The 16,691-nt window shown below is 41.1% G+C and overlaps 1 protein-coding gene across 2 annotated transcripts; it reads right to left on the bottom strand.

The window, feature by feature from the left end:
* Positions 1 to 202: 202 nt before the first annotated feature.
* On the bottom strand, positions 203 to 15,632 carry mdm4 (MDM4 regulator of p53). Of its 2 annotated transcripts, none has more exons than XM_061688056.1 (11): positions 15,448 to 15,632; positions 14,735 to 14,822; positions 14,565 to 14,639; positions 12,515 to 12,648; positions 12,337 to 12,386; positions 11,968 to 12,032; positions 7,303 to 7,399; positions 7,064 to 7,224; positions 6,768 to 6,965; positions 2,226 to 2,294; positions 203 to 2,152 (listed from the first exon to the last, which is right to left on the bottom strand). In XM_061688056.1, the coding sequence occupies exons 2-11, from the start codon at positions 14,804 to 14,806 to the stop codon at positions 1,604 to 1,606; spliced, it is 1,470 nt and encodes a 489-aa protein (XP_061544040.1). In that variant the 5' UTR covers positions 14,807 to 14,822; positions 15,448 to 15,632; the 3' UTR covers positions 203 to 1,603. The 2 variants fall into 2 exon arrangements, with proteins under 2 accessions (XP_061544040.1, XP_061544041.1); XM_061688057.1 differs by having other exon boundaries at positions 6,768 to 6,950.
* Positions 15,633 to 16,691: the final 1,059 nt, after the last annotated feature.

Below are 16,691 nucleotides of genomic sequence, written 5' to 3'. Positions count from 1 at the left end.
CACTCACATTCACCCCTACAGACAATTTGGAGTCTTAAATAAACCTAACGAATGCTTTTGGAATGTAGGAAGAAGCTTAAGTATCTGGAGAAAACCCTCACAAGCATAAAACGCTAACAAATTGGTTAACAAAAATGTATAGATCTTTAACTTGGTAACTGATTCATATAACAATATTTGTAAAATAAATTTGACAAAAATAAAAGGTTTAAACACATTTAATTAAATACAATTAAAAAAAATTTGAGTCATTACTTACAAAGGTAAATTTCTACATACACATTTTCTATTACTTTGCCCACATCTGATTTAAAAGTCAAATGTTGCTCTTGATCACGTTTGCCACCTGATTTAGAATATTCAGATTCACTTTCTAAAGCCACTATAAATGAAATTGGCCATCGCCTTACTGTTATATATCAACCATGTTAGTATTAAACATACTTCACATCACAGCTGTTATTGTTAGATGTGTTTGTTTATATGTTGTAGACATTTGTCAGAGAAATCAAGCCACATTATCTTACACATAAACATAGCTAATATTACTCTCCCATGCATCTAGTCATTACTATGGACATGCATCCATCTACATTCGCGTTATGTTTTTAGTGCTTTATGTACAGCTTGTCACCAAACCATCACAGGACTTGTAGACCCTACAGGCAGCAAAATGAAGCGCAAAACCAAAAATCAACTTCATAAAAGGCTCAACATCACAAAAAAGTAACACGTGTGCTGTTGTGTATTACAATTGTCCCAAAAAATGCAAAGACATGGAAACCAACTAATACACAAATGAAAAACTCTTACAAGGCAGTGTAAAGCTCAATCAACCATCAACCTCCACTTAAGCCCTTTTACTGGCTACAATTTATACATTTGGCCTACTTGCAATTTTACTTTGCGAGCTCTTTAATAGAACAAGTGCAGTCTTTTCAATTTAAAATTATAAATAAATTAAATACATTGTTATCAGGAGGGATGGTCATATACAGCCTCCAAAGAGAAAATGTTAAAATTTGTCACATCGTCGTCATTTTGTAACTATTCTTTACACACACACACACCAAAAAAAAAAAAAAAAAAAAAAATTTAAAAACAAAATGCAGAGAGAAAACAGTTTAGTGGTAATAATTTCATCAATTACAAGGAAACTGAATACTCTGATTAACAACAGGCGAGATGAGGCAGATGACTGTAATAAGAGAATTGTGGTTTCATCCTTCAGCCTGGTCTTCTATTCACACCCAAGAGCCACACAGCACATTGAAAACAAAAGGCATGTAAAAAATAAAATGTCTCAAATTCTTAGTACAAGCTGAATCAAATCTGTGGGGGAAAACGACCCAAAATAATATATAATAATAATAAGTCAGCACCATTTAAATCGAATCATTATATAATAAGGTCACAAAAAAGCTGCACATCCACTCTCATCAATAAATATATAACTCTGCTCTTATTGATGCCTTGTGAGAATGCAGCACAGACAAAATGTGGCTCCACCCATCCTTCAGAGGCGGCAAAGTGCTAAACTGGGATGGTGCTAAACATACACAGTTTGCATGCAAATGAGAGCTATGCTGGATTCCATGGATTTCTAGACAACGAATATCTTAATGACTTTCTGAATAATCTTTCCACATCCCGGACAAGGTGCCTGGAATTTATGGAGTCTCCTGGCACACGGGAAGCAAGTGAGGAGATGGGCTGTGCGTCCGTGGATTATGTTACCATTGCGGGGTCGAACCCGACAGAGCTTGCACGGCTCCAGCAGGGCCTCCGGTTGGCATTCCACCTCCATGCTTAGACTTTCCTGACTTTCCCCGCCCGAGACCTGCTCATCCTTGTGGAAGGCGGGCCGTCGAGCAGTCATGGTGGGCAGCGGTCGGTCGGCGGTGGAATGGGAGGGCAGGATAACCGGGTCCGAAACGGTGCGGCTGCAGTCGGGGATGTCGATGCCTGTGTCGCTGTCGTCGTCCTCATGGTGCGCGTTCAGGGAGGTGAATGCCGGGATGTCGGGAACAGAGAGGGAGTGGGCAAGTCGGGGCACGTCTTTGTACCAGTTCTTGCGCAGGGCCCAGCAGCGGACACAGTACCTCTGGAGAGGAGAGTTGTACTTCCTGCACTCGCTGCACTGCCACGCATCCTGGCGTGGAGAGCAAGTTTAAAAAAACAGGTTTGAGATAACGAGAAAAGAAGAGAAAGCATATTATACAAACCTGTGTGGAGATCTCAGTGTCTGTATCATCACTGAGACACTGAGAATCTTCATCTGGCTCCTCCTGCATCTGAATACACAATCACACCAATTCATCTACAAAGATGCCATACTAAAATACAAACAAATATTGTAACGTGTACTGAGGAAAAAATAGCACTCCATAACATTGTACTTTATAAAAATACCAATAAGAAGTAAATAGTTAAAAAAAAAAAGAATAACTATTTTTGTCACATTGCATCAACTGAATGCCGGCCTTGGCCACAGTATACAGTGGGGACAGTATAAGAGACATTTTTGTGAATCCCACTAGCCTTCTAGGCAGTTTGCCTGGATGTAGCAGCCAATCATATTGCAGCGGTGTTTGTCTTGCCTAGACTCCCATCTATAGTCCCTAGTGGGACTGCACTGCACGTTTCTATGCTAAAGATAAATAATAATATATGGCTGAGTACTGGTATACTATCTGTGTACATTTTGCATCTTTTGTGTTCAGTCCACTGCTTGAAAGGTTAAAGCACGGCAACATAGATTAAGAAAGATTAAGATATGTCATTATTTCCAATAAGGTGTACATCATGGGTAAGAGTAGAAAAAAAACAGTACACCAGGTAACAGTAATCATTGGTACTTTTAACTTATTCAGTGCCAAAGATGCATATATATACACATCCATTAGAATCCAAATGTTCACTGCCAGATGTTCCCCCCTCCACAGGGACATGCTGGGGAAGTGTCTGGGGCTGCTCTACTGTGAATTCCAGGCATAGGAGGAGTGGTATAGAGGCAAAACGGCCAACAGATGGCAGCAATGCAGCATTTTAGATTTGAGATCTGCTCATTGTGACTGCACACTTATGAAGACAATGGTGACACTCACCCAAAGGATGCGGACAAGTTGATGTATAAACTCTAATAATAACAATGTATATGTATGCGCTGTGTAAATGAACAGAAGTGTGCGTGTGTGACAAACTACTTTGTACAACACATTTAATGCATGACGAGAACACTTCGCCTTGTAAACAGTCACGAAACAATACAAGTCCGTTTACTAAAACCTACCCATGTTCTACTGCTGCTTACTATACAATGGAGAAAGCTAGAATAAAACTTTTTCCTGGTGGAAGAAAGGAACCTATTTTTTCATTTGGTGGCTATATAATCTTATAACAATATTCTGTGGTTCTTGAAAAAGCAGTCAAAATATTCTATAATGGCTGGCAATATGGGGTTGTCTTCTCTGAAAACGGCTGGCAGTGAATAAGTTAATGTCCGCAATCCACTGGTAGCTAGTGGTGGTCAAGTGAAGCCTCATGAAGCACTGAGGCTTTCCTAACAATTGTGCCGAAAAAGATTCAAAGCTTCAAGGCCTCAGTGATGGTGACGTCTGGTGGACAACTGAAGCCATAGCAGCCTCTAAAGAGCACCATTGAACCGTTTCCCATGACAACAATAAAAGTTCAGAAAAGTCTGTATGGTCATTCAAGTGTTTTGTTCATGCATTCCAAATGATTATATCATCATTACAATAAAATATATAGATGCTCTCCCCTGTACTCTAAAAAAACATTCCAGATTAACCCAAAGAATAAATGAAACGCCATGAGCCAATGACACACACTGAAAAACTATGTACCAATGAAAACCTTCGAAACATTTTGAAGTAATGAAGCGCAAAGCGAAACAGCGATGACTTCGAAGCCTCAAACGTCATCGGTCACGTGACACTGGTGTTTTGATGCACTCCGCTTCAGGAAGAGTGACACAAGCTCCAAAGCCTCGGTATCATTTGCCCAGCACTACTGGTACCAAGACAGTGAAATTCATACTTCAATGTTATTGCAACACAACACCAAACAGCCACAGGGACAGGCAAACAGAAAGCAGGAAGGGCCAAGGCAGGAAGGGCCAAGGCAGAACTCTTAGTCAGAAGGCTAATTACCAGGATAACGACAAGGCAGGCAGACTCAACAGGAGACAAATCCAAAGGGTGCTGGAGAGTCTTGCATGAGAGCGAAAATAAAACAATCTGCCAAAGAGAGGTTGTGTGAGCAGGAGAAGCTTATATGGTGGCTGATTGCTGATTTGAAGCACCTGTATGCCTAGGTGAGCAGAGTGGCTGAGGTGGGCGTGGCTGACTGGCAGAGTAGAGCTGTGCAGAGGTGAAAGGAAAAGCACATAGGCAAAACAACGGAGCCGAATTGTGACAAAACCCTCATTCGTGGGTGGCTCCTGACATCCAAAAAAGTCCAAAACTGAACCAGGAGGGCGGAAGGGGATCTGGAGGAGGATCAATAGCTGTCAAAGAACTCCATAGCAGCCTCCTTCCTACTCAACCTCGCTGTAGTCCAAGACCTCAAACAGAAGAGGGGAAAGAGTTGCAGGGGCAGCTCCCCCTGGCAGGTGTGGGGGTCTTGGAAAGTTGATCAGGGTGGCAACGATGCAAGTCTTTGATGAGCCGGTCATTTAGGACATAGTGAGTTGGCACCTAGGACCTCTCTTCTGGCCTGGGTACAGGCCAGAAGAGAGCAGCAGGCGGTGAACAGTATATGCTGGACACCCGTCAATGAGCCAAGGCGGCGGTGGAGGAGGCACAGTATGAAACAGAGGACTCCCTGGCCCCGGCTTGACTTTGAAGATATGAAACATCGGGTGGACTTTCGTAGACCTAGGGCATTTTAAGCCTTAAAGCAACTTGGTTGAAAACCTTGTGAACAAACTAATTGCCCGTTGAACCTAGGTGCCAATTTCTTTAACTCCACACACAAGGGTAGGATCCAGTTGGACAACCACACCTTCTGACTGTGTTGATAGATGGGAGCCTCTGTGCGGTGGCGGTTAGCAGTTGTAGCATAGCGCTTAGCAGAGGGAAGGAGCGTGGCCCTGACCCAGGTCTGACTGCAGTGGTGGGAGAAGTCAAGTTTATTTGTATAGCCCTTAATCACAAAAGATACTCAAAGGGCTTCAAAGACCTGGGTGGAGAGGCAGGAGACCTCCTTCTCCAGAGCGTGGAACAGAGGAGACACCCATTGGCAAAGGTGACATCTCAGTCGCAGAGCTAGTCAGTGTGGAGTGTGCATATTCAACCCACAGCAGCTATCTGGACCAGGATGAGGGGTTCTTGGACCTAACCTCAGAAAATCTCAGACCTCAGCTCAGTGAGCATTTACAGGATTCAAATCCATTGTTTCTTTTCCTGCGATGTCACCTTAGAAGGGTCATGGCAAAGAGGTAAAGTTTAAGGGAAATTGCTAGGTCCCCCACGGGATGGGCTCGCTAGCTTGGAGATGCAGATGTAGGGGTCCGGGACCACCCTTCCTCAATGTGCCGGCTCAGCAACTGTTGACGAACATGCACGTGATATGGTGTTCATTCACTAATAAGTTCCATAGACACGCTATAGGCTTGAATTGCTTATGCTGTTCTTATGCTGGGTAACAATAACACAGGTTGTATCACGATATCAACTCATAGGTTCTTACAGGTGTTTAGACACCATAAAAGCATCCCACCGCACCACTCATCAATGGCACAGCCTTGCTAATTTCTCACAACCTGTCCTTTTCTGTCCTCTCTCATCTTGTCCGATTGGTTAGTTGTTGCATGTCTCTCCCCCTTACATGCCCAAAAAAAGAACCTGATTTGACTGCTGTAACGTTACTTGTGGTCAAATATCTAAACTGTCGAACTATTGTTCTGCTGTGGTTCGCACCCCTATTCCCCTTGTCCGTTCTGTCCCTCTGTCTGTTCCCTAAGACCCTTTTCTGTCCGGCTGAATTTTCAATAAACATCAGAATAATTTAACAAAATTTAAATAAGCAGAGGGGATATTTCAAACTCTCTTGTTGCACACCAAAACTGTTCCAGCACAAAAGGCATACAGATCCACCATTCTGCATGGCCATGCAGCTGAACAGGACAGGTTTAAAATAAATAAATAAATAAATATGGGAAATTGACATTTTTCCCAACATAAGAAAAGGTTCAGATAAAAAAAAAAATCCAAAACTACGTGATTACACAAGTAGGAAATCGCAAATATGCCAGAAAATACAGTACTGCTGTTTTGTATTACAGTTTAGGATATTAAAAGTGTGTGTAAGTGACATGCCTCACCTCACAAGAAGTCATCTCCTCTGGCACTCATCAAAGTTAAGGTTGAAAAGTTTTTACGTTTTACTTTAACAGTTATTTTTACATTTGAATGAATATGTAACCTAAAATTGTCTGACAGTTTTAATGACTGCAGAGTGACTCTAAAATTGATTATTTCCTATGGGTAATATTTATTCTAATATAGCTGGGATAGGCTACAGCACTCCCGCGACCCTTGTGAGGATGAGCGGCTCAGAAAATGGATGGATGGATGGATGAACAAATCATAGGTTGACCAGCATCCTGGATCTGATTATGTTCAACCTCGAGCGGTTACACTGTATTCCACATACTACACATTTTAATTAAAGTAGTTGATTAACGCTGCTATTGCTTGTGTAATCTATTAAAAAAAAGAACCTGCTCCACTTGAAACTCTTACCTCTCGATCAGACTTCTCCTCCTTCCCTGCTCCATCCTCCTCATCAAGCGGAGCATCTCCTTCTCCTGCACTCCCTGCCTCCAGCACGGCTTCCTTCATCTCTACGCTCACTTGCTCGCTTTCGCCCTCCGTCAGAAACCACAGGTCGTCCGTGGTATCTGACACGATGGCAGTGTCCTCCTCCTGTGCATGAGATAGCTGACACATCAGTCAGACCAACACTGTCACGTTTAAAAACACAGACAAATGATAACAAAACAAACAAAAAGGTACAAATGACAAACAGAGGTTCTTACTTGGTTGGTGTGATTATCAGTAGACCCGTTGCTCCTGCGGCTGTCGTTACTGCGGAGATTACCCAGAAACCACCAGGGCAACCCAGAAAGGTCCCAATCATCAAGAGTAACATCTAATTTTGGTCGTTTGCAGGCCGAGCGTGACAAACCTTCAAGGGAGTCTTGAGTGATTTTGATAAAAGTCCCGTTAGTACTTTGAACAGATACAGTCTGGTGCAACACACAAACTGTTTATTTACCTTCATCAGACTCTCGAGGTCTTCTCTGGGAACAGGTCGGCAGGGGAGGCCTGTCACTGGCAGCCTCCAGTCCTGCTTTGACCACACCCTCACACATCTACGGGGGGAGGGGAGTTGGGAGGAAAAAAGAACATTAGCCCACAGAGCTGCAACTGGTTTACTTGGAGGATTTGCAGCTCCTAGTCAATATGGCCTTTAACTATGGGGCTCATGGAAATATCTAGGGTGGGAGACAAGGCAGAATTTGGGTGATAACCAGGACACGAAAAAATGAGAAAAATTAAGGATGAGTAGTTAGGGGCACACTAAGTTATGAACAAATGAAAAAAAAATGTCATTTACCTATAGCCTATGTGAAGACTATTTTATTTTGAAAAATTACCACTTTCATCCACAGATCCATTTCTGCTATAAGGCATGATGGCCATACTGGGGAGAAAAGAACAAATAAATAAATATATATATATATATATATATATATATATATATATGCTACAAGAATAAAGTTGCAATCTTATGGCGATTGTCTTTTCTTTCAACAGGAAAAAAAGTATAACAATACTTAAGTCCTATTTTTAAAAGGAAGTGAAGGAAGGATATCAGCTGAACAGTTGTGCAAAGATGAGCAAAGTAGAAGATTTTGTCAAGTTCTAATTTAGTACAGGTTTCAAAAATTGCAAAATACTTGTTTGGCACTTCAACATCAGATTATTATCAGTACTGGGACGTTGAAGTGGTTGTGTACACATCTCAGTTTTGGTTGCTCAGTATCAGATGCATGATTTGACATTTGTGTGTGTTGGGGGCTAGAACTGTATTAAAATGACTTTTCGCCCCACATTATATTTGGACTTTATTCTTGTAATATGACCATATCACATTATTACTTGGGCTTAGGAGTGTCAAAATACAACCATGAGGGCATGGTCATAAACTTGACTACAGATGAATCATGAATGTTAACAAAAAACAAGTTAACTTGTCAGTTACTTCAGAAATGTGACTCATACACTACCGTGTCTTATGAAAATTTGTATCTGTCACAGTTAGTATGAACTGGAAAAGGTGATCATGAAACCCATTAGAATTACTGTAAATCCAGACTGATAATGTTAGCCAGGATTAGGTTTGCAAAAGGGAACAGAGGGGAAATGAGAGAAAAGAATACATGAACACAGTGAAAGAGGTTTGTGGTTTTGTATTAGGCCAGTGTCTGATTGGGAGCTGCGATCCTCCATTCTGAAGCAGAGAAGAGAACTCTGAGACAGACAGAGACAATGACTCTGTCCCCCATACAGAGTGGAGCCGGTGGGGCGCACGAAAGATGCGTGGCCTTCCACCAAACCAGACCGAGGATGGGGTTGTACAGAGACGGTGCCACTCTGTACAAAAAGACACAAACGAAGACAGCAGCCCCTACCATCTCATCTCACTACACAACATCTGTGAGGGCGATTACTATATTCTCCAAGCCGTCTGATTAACTTGTGTGGACAGTTTAGAGCAGATTTTATTCAGTTTTAATTTGTGCAATACCTTAAAGAGTCCTTACATAGCATTGCGGTCGGGCAGAAACCGCATGTTTTTTACAAATCAATACTATGGTCAGCCCACACATGGTTTTGTTATTTTTACAAATTATTAACAAAAGTGTTGAAAATGGCTTGTGATAAGTCTCTCTCTGATATTAAGTCTCTTGGACACTTTAACTGTTTGAGAAAAGTTCTACAACTCAATTTCTTCATTCAACAGCAGCCTCATTGTATTATGTTGCCTCAAGTTTGAAACTGCTTAGTAAACAAAAATTTTTGAAAATAGGTTAGATATATTTACAGTAGGCCTGTTTCCTCAAAAACTGATAGCTGTAGTGCTTTGTTGCTGAAGGAAGACCGTCAGCCATTGAGGCAAGGTTGCGTGAAGATGAATTTCTGCGCGTTACACTGTCTAGTCAGCGCATTGTTGAGTGTTTTTTTTTTAAATTGCATCACTCATGGCTCTTAGACCTTTGAAAGAGAATTTGGGAAGATGACATAACCACAGTCGTTTTTTGTGTTTTGTTTTTAAGTATGAAAGCCTTTTCTCTTGCAGGAGCCTTGGTGAGTGCGCAGACTTCAATGAGTAACATTCTCATCAGTGACACCGCAATAAATTAATAATGTTTTTAGCTAATTAAATCAGACATTGAACATGATTATGGGGAGATGAGTTGATGTTGGTGTGCAACAGCATAATATAGCAATGTAAGGTACAACACCAAGATGGCGTTTTTTTGTTTTGTTTTCTTTTGTATTTCCTGAAAAGCAGTGTTTTTATAAATGTGAAGACTGCGCCCGACAGCAATGATATGTAGATAAAGAGAAGGTCCTTTTTAGAGTTCTCCTTGTTGCATTATCATATTTCTACAGTTACTCACAAGGCAAAAATCTGTTATGCAATGCTGTCCTAGCATCAGGTTGCATGTCTTGACATTTAATATGAAATGTCCATCCATCCATCCATTTTCTTTACCGCTTTTCCTCACTAGGGTCGCGGGCTGCTGGAGCCTATCCCAGCTAACTTCGGGCGGGAGGCAGGGTACACCCTGAACCGGTCGCCGGCCAATCGCAGGGGACATAGAAACAAAAAACCATTCGCGCATACATTCCCACCTACGGGCAATTTAAAGTCTTCAATCAACCTACCACGCGTGTTTTTTGGATTGTGGGAAGAAACCGGAGTGCCCGAAGAAAACCCACCCAGGCACGGGGAGAACATGCAAACTCCACACAGGCGGGGCTGGGATTTGAAACCCAGTCCCCGGAACTGTGAGGCAGATGTGCTAACCAGTCTCCCACCATGCCGGCATATCAAATGTCAAGATGTGTAATCATTATATTATATATTAATGTTTAAAAGTAATATGTTACCAAAAAGGAGTGAGTAAAGCCAAAATAAAAGATTAAGATAACAGCAGACAAAGAGGTCAACTGCAGGGGGATGAGTATTAAGCAAAGAGGTGGGAGACTTGAGTCACATGACTTGACTTAAGTCTGACTCAAAAAAGTTGCCAATTTTAGGACTTGCATCTTGCTCGGTTAAAACTTATGAAAGACTCGACTTTGACATACATGAGACTCAACCTGACTTTGACTTGAGCTACGCGACTTGATAAGTCATACTTGTGGTTACATTTGAATATCAACATTTTCAATATAGCGTGCCAAATGTTTTTGAACTTTTTTTTTTTTGCCTTGCATGGTGCAAATCAGGCAAACCCGCCCACTAGTGAAGCAGAATGGAGATGCCACCTCATTGAGCGAGTGTCACGGAGGGAGCTCCAAGGATGATCAAAGAATTATCTTTTTAATGAAATTGGAAAACAGACAATAGCAACAAGCAAGTTTTGCAACTCAAAGGTAACAGAGTAAAAACCTATATAGTTTTTAAATCTAATGATTACCCGTTTACTCGCATATAACATATTTCAATATTTAATCATCCTAGTAAGTGTTAAAGATTCATTAGGAGCTTTATACTACGGTGGCCTGGAAGTGCAAAACAATATAAGAAATTGTGAAACAATTTTACATATCAGAAAACAAATTACCAAAGCTGAAACACTTACATTTCAGAAAACATATTAACAAAAGCAGAAACACTTTTACAAAAGACAAAACAAATTACAATTGCGAAACCCCGGAAAGGTACCGCTCCATTTCACATTCTTAGAAACCCCACGCCCTTACTCGCCAAGACCCGCCCGGTTTCAACATGATTGGCTCCTGCATCGCGGGAAGGGTAGGCTACGCAGCTGTAACGAGATGTCCATCCCAAATGCAATAAAAAAAAAAAAATTTCAAACGACCTTTATTATGGTTAAGTTTAGGACTAGGGTTGGCGTTAACACAGTTTAGGATGAGTTAAGGTTAGGATTATGGTAGTTAAGGCTGGCGCACGCCGAACACCGCCACCGAACTCGACTGAACTATGGCGCAGCGTGCGTGGTTTGGCAACTGTTTCCATGAGCGGCCGATCGGTCGGCACTGGTTTTGACACGATTTAAAATTATAATCTCCGTTGTATGGCGCCCTCACGTCCCATTTTACATTTAATCAAAAAGCACAGCAGCTTTCCCCACACGGTGAAAATACATTTACGGGTTTGCAAGCAGTGGCGCCACGTTGCTTCAGCTCAAGCCATATAAATAGTATGTAAAGCATCAAATGTTGTTTTACATCAATACGAACCTATATTCATAATGTATAATGTGCCTGTGCATGAAAAAGCTAAGTTTGTGACCAGGATGTACGTTCAAATGAATGGAGTCGGCAGCTTCCTTACATTGTGTGATACGTGGAGTATGAGCTACTCTTGCTTTAGTTGTGAATAAATAATTTGACTATCTGCTGTCAGTTTCCAAGCAGAGCAAGCTGTGTTGAATAACAATATCTACTACAGAGTTCACATATAGCATCTCAGACTCCGAATGGCATTCCCCTGAACTTTTCCTAGCCAGAGGCTGTAAATTTCAGACTCCCCAGTTTTCTGCAATGCAAGCTTCCTATCTCAATCAGTCACTTTTGTCATTTCAGTATGGGTCATTTGCACTTAAGTTGCTAGTTGTGTGTAGTGAGTCAAGAAAGGTTGGGGGCTCTGTTTCTTCTCAGCACCATGTTTCGGTTTTACCTGACCACGATCTTCCACTCCGCCCTCAACACACTCATGGCCCACAGAAAGATTCTCTGCAGCGTCTGCATTTCAGATAAGACACAGTAACAGAAACAAGAACACCACCACACACTCTCACTTAGACCTTCTTTTATAGATTTGTAGTAAAGGCTTGAGATGTTTTTGTTCTTTTTCTTCTGCCCTGACCCTCAAGAGACACACATCCATCACAAGCACACACTTTCAACTATGTGAGGGGCTATGATTGTAAAATAACCACCACGGTCCACAGGATCTAAACTTTGAATCAGTTGTAATTAAGAGCAAAGGAAAAAAACATCAATAAGACAAAGGGTGTTCAGTAATTGACATTTCTGTGTCACTTACCAGCACTACCAAGTATGACGACGTATTTCTTGAGCATTTCATACACCGGGCTGTTTTAAAAAAAAAAAAAAAAAAAAAAAGATACATTTAAAAAATAATAAAAAATCATGTTTACAAAAATACATTTACACATGCCTAGGTTTTGAACAAAAGTGCCATTCTAAATGTTGGTATGTACCTTGGGTTCTTCACAGAGAAGCTCTCCACTTCCAGCAGCTCTCCCAAAGGGTCATCCTGGCAGTGGACAATGTGTTGCCTCTGTTTGTCATAGAGCTGTTTCCCCATGATGTACTGGCCTAAGTAGTGCATCACCTGCGCAAACACAAAACATTAGATGCAATGCTACAAGCAGGTAGAGTGGGATCTCCCTTCTCGAATGCCATAACGCTCGTAAAGTTTGGAGTTTGACCAAAATTGTTGTGAAAATAATCCCTTGGGAGTCGTTCAAGCCATATTTGTGTTATATTATGTATTTATTAGCCTCCTCATTTTTCCTTGAAGTGTGTTTAAAGGGTCTTTTAATGGAGTCATATTATACTGGTTAACGTTAACCTGTTGTTGACAATTTTCAAACAGTACTTAAAATATCACCTGCAGAGTTATGATGGCATCACTTTAAAGTGGAACGAATTATTACAAATAACTAAACTTAACAGGATTTGTTTTATTCATTATATAGTTTTTATTAATTTAGACATTTTATTATATTTTTAAATAAAAAAATAGAAGTCAACCACTGAACAGATTGTGTTCAGGTTTGGAGGTGCCATTACACATTCAAGAATATTGCAGTACTATATTAAAGTTTTTCACAATCACTAAAGCACATTTCTTGAAACCACCACCCTTGGGCTCTACACTAACATTTACACTAGTAGCACTGAGGGTCGCACCAGCGCATGATTTGATCACACCATTTTTTTGAGGAGGTCAAGCATGACCATGGGATACCAGTTTCCTTTTAAAGATTGACAGTGACTTGAGTTACGATCTTTGCAAAATATGTTACTGTGAGGGGCATGGTGGGAGACTGGTTAGATAGAGCGTCTGCCTCACAATTCTGAGGACCGGGGTTCAATCCTGTGGAGTTAGCATGTTCTCCCCGTGCGTGTGTGCGTTTTCTCTAGGCACTCAGGTTTCCTCCCACATCCCAAAAAAAACATGTATGGTAGGTTAATTGACGACTTTAAATTGCCCGTAGGTGTGAATGTGGGTGCAAATGGTTGTTTGTTTGTATGTGCCCTGTGATTGGCTGGCAACCAGTTCAGGGTGTACCCCGCCTCCTGCCCGATGATAGCTGGGATAGGCTCCAGCACGCCCGCGACCCTAGTGAGGAGAAGCGGCTCAGAAAATTGATGGATGTTACTGTGAGGCGGCACGGTGGGAGACTGGTTAGAGCGTCTGCCACACAGTTCTGAGGACTGGGGTTCAATCCCCGGCCCCGCCTGTGTGGAGTTTGCATGTTCTCCCCGTGCCTGCGTGGGTTTTCTCCGGGCACTCCGGTTACCACCCACATCCCCAAAACATACATGGTAGGTTAATTGAAGACTCTAAATTCACACCTACAGGCAATTTAGAGTCTTCAATTAACCTTGTATGCCTGTTTTTGGGATGTGGGAAGAAACCGGAGTACCCAGAGAAAACGCACGCAGGCACGGAGAGAACATGCAAACTCCACACAGGCGAGTTGAACCCGGGTCCTCAGAACTGCGAGGCACACGTGCTAACCAGTCTTCCACCATGCTCCCTTAGACAACTATCGTTTATGATTATTCACTTTATTATGCAAATTATTTACAAACAAAACAAAACAATTCACCTATTTAAAATCATCATCACAAACAGAACATGGACAAATAATTACAACTGCAATTATTGTTTTATTTAAAAAAAATAATAAATTTAAAAAAAAAAATGTTATGAGCACTTAGGCGATATCACACAAAAACGTTCCCAATAAAATGCTGTTTTTTTTCTGACAGAAAAAAAATCTATTTCTTTGGAACCCTTCATCCAATTTCCAAAATTCTTGCTGCGTTATGCTCAGGTTGAAGCATTTTGACAGACTGTCATTTTTGGAAAATCTTGTCACATCGCTAATGGTAATGTTAAATTGTATCGTTCCTATTATATAAAGCACTCAATAATCATTATCTCGGTGTTGGAATTTAGAATGCTGTCCCCACCCCTGAGCAAACAAGTTGAACATTTTTATTTTGACAACTAACCTCTTTGAGTGTGAAGACATCCTCCTGGGCTCCAGCAATACGCAGTATTTGCAAAAGCGGGGCCTTGGGTTTGACCTAAAATTCATTGAGCCAAAAAATACTTATCAATTTATGTATGCATGTATAAGTGAAGGTGCATTTTTTACATTTATGTTGTTGATTAATTGTACCTGATTTCCCTCTCCAGGCAGTGCCCTGCATGGTGTGCCTGAGGCTGAAGCCTGGGCTGATAGGGAGCTCATAGTAAACGCTGAGGAACTAAATAAATCAGAATCAGAATTGAAAATCGTGTAGCGTTAGCACGCTGCTTGACTTCACAGCACACAACAACAACACACTCCTTAACAATGTACATGTTCGCTGTTGATGTCCCGGACACACGAAATATACAAATGCCATGTGATTCAAAACTTTGATAGCCACTGAGAGCATAGAACAAATATAATTGACATATCTTCTCAATTGCATTTTTAAAAAATTATTATTGCAAAGAGATTTTGTGTACGCCTTGTATAACCTATTGTTGCTCTTTATCTCAGAGATAACAAATGAATACAAAACTTAAAGACAACGGCTCCATATTAGAGCCAGTAACATTACCTCTAGTCCCTGATACTACCGGCAGCCACAGACATGCTTGCGTTAACAATTGTACCCAATTTCTACCGCGACAAACAACAAAAAAAACACAAAACAAAGCAAAAGACATCATGCGAGTTAAAAACCATAGGTAGCCACAAGTGCATAAACTAGTCCAACCGCGTTATTCTGACTGGATAAAAACCTGTCAATCGTTACTAACAAGCGTGTCAATAAAATGCAGCTAATATTTAGCGTACTGTCCCATTCCTCAACAATATGTTCCGTTAAAAAAATGCCTCACCGGAATGAACTGACATCACTTTAACCCCGTTAGTTTGCTCCATGGGTGTTGTTGCTTTAAAATTGACATTTTCGAAATAAAATAATGACTTCAGAGCCAGGCTAGCAGGCTAGTCTAAAAGGCTAGCTAAGTGAAAGCTAATCAGCTAGCCTAGCTGCATTTCAAAACGAAAGACATTTCCGGAAGAACTGTTACGTCGTTTGAGGAAAGAGAGAGCCGCCTAGTGTTGAGGAGACGCAATTTTAGTGTCTTCCCAAACAAGGTGCCCTCACGAGGTGGGTGCCGCTAGAAATGATCCAATTCCAGATCATTTGTTCGATAATTAAGTGAAAGGACGTCATGGCTTCCTGCGAGTATGTCAGCAGCTGTGTGTTTAATTAAACCGGCCCACTTTTCACACTGCCTAAGACAAAGTGGGAGTAAACTGAGACAATAATCATTATTTTCAGTACATATTCATTCTTTTTACGACATTTTTGCTCGGTGGTGGTCCGTGATTTTATTTTTTTTTCCACCTATGTAAAATTGGTGGTCAATAAAGGTGGGAAAACATTGGATTAAATTGTACAGTTGAGTTATAACATTGGTGTTAATCATTTGGCGATTTTAGGCGCTTCATTAATCAAAAGTACCAAATAATAGTGTAATGAATTCCCTCGGATGTGATCAAGGACAAAACAGTCGCTGATGCACTTCAGTCGCTTTATTACCATGAGCGGTAACGCTTACCAAATTGAAGCTCTGTGAAGCATTGAAACAGTTGGACCAATTGTTTCAAATGGATAGTGACCTCTCCTGGCCAAATGCAGGACTGCATCGGATTTAAAACATTTGACGAGCGCACACACGCACGCACACTACACGCCTAAGACTGAATGTTTAATAGTTTGGAAGTGCGAGTCTAATTATGGCCATTATGTGGGATGGGGATCACTAACACGAGGCACATTATTTTTTCGACACTTTTTGAATTGAGCCGTTTTGTTGTTATTTCTGCTCACAACTTCTCGACATTTGGAAAATAGTCGCTCACACAGAACCTGCGTACATAAAAATATGTTTTGCTGCTTGGAACTGATGACAGTAAAGGAATAATGTTATCCCAACCCTACATAAATAAATATGAAAATGATATGAAGAGAAAAAAAAATCAAGGTTATGGAAATCAAACTCCCAAAATTACTAGATCACCGCTCCACTGACTGAGTTAGCCAAGGATAAGGCAAAACGTTGCAATGACAATA

This window comes from Phycodurus eques, chromosome 10 (genome assembly GCF_024500275.1).
Source record: "Phycodurus eques isolate BA_2022a chromosome 10, UOR_Pequ_1.1, whole genome shotgun sequence".
NCBI classification, from domain to species: Eukaryota; Metazoa; Chordata; class Actinopteri; order Syngnathiformes; family Syngnathidae; genus Phycodurus; species Phycodurus eques.
Note: the sequence above shows the minus strand (reverse complement) of the source record. Positions and strands in the feature narration are given on the sequence as shown.

Excerpts from the sequence above, each read along its gene's own strand:
- mdm4 (XM_061688056.1), bottom strand. The coding sequence starts at position 14,806 with ATGAGCTCCCTATCAGCCCAGGCTTCAGCCTCAGGCACACCATGCAGG. Across the intron at positions 12,649-14,564 it reads ATGTCTTCACACTCAAAGAG|GTGATGCACTACTTAGGCCA; the intron begins GTTAGTTGTCAA and ends GTGTTTGCGCAG. Across the intron at positions 12,387-12,514 it reads TTCTCTGTGAAGAACCCAAG|CCCGGTGTATGAAATGCTCA; the intron begins GTACATACCAAC and ends TTTTTAAAACAG.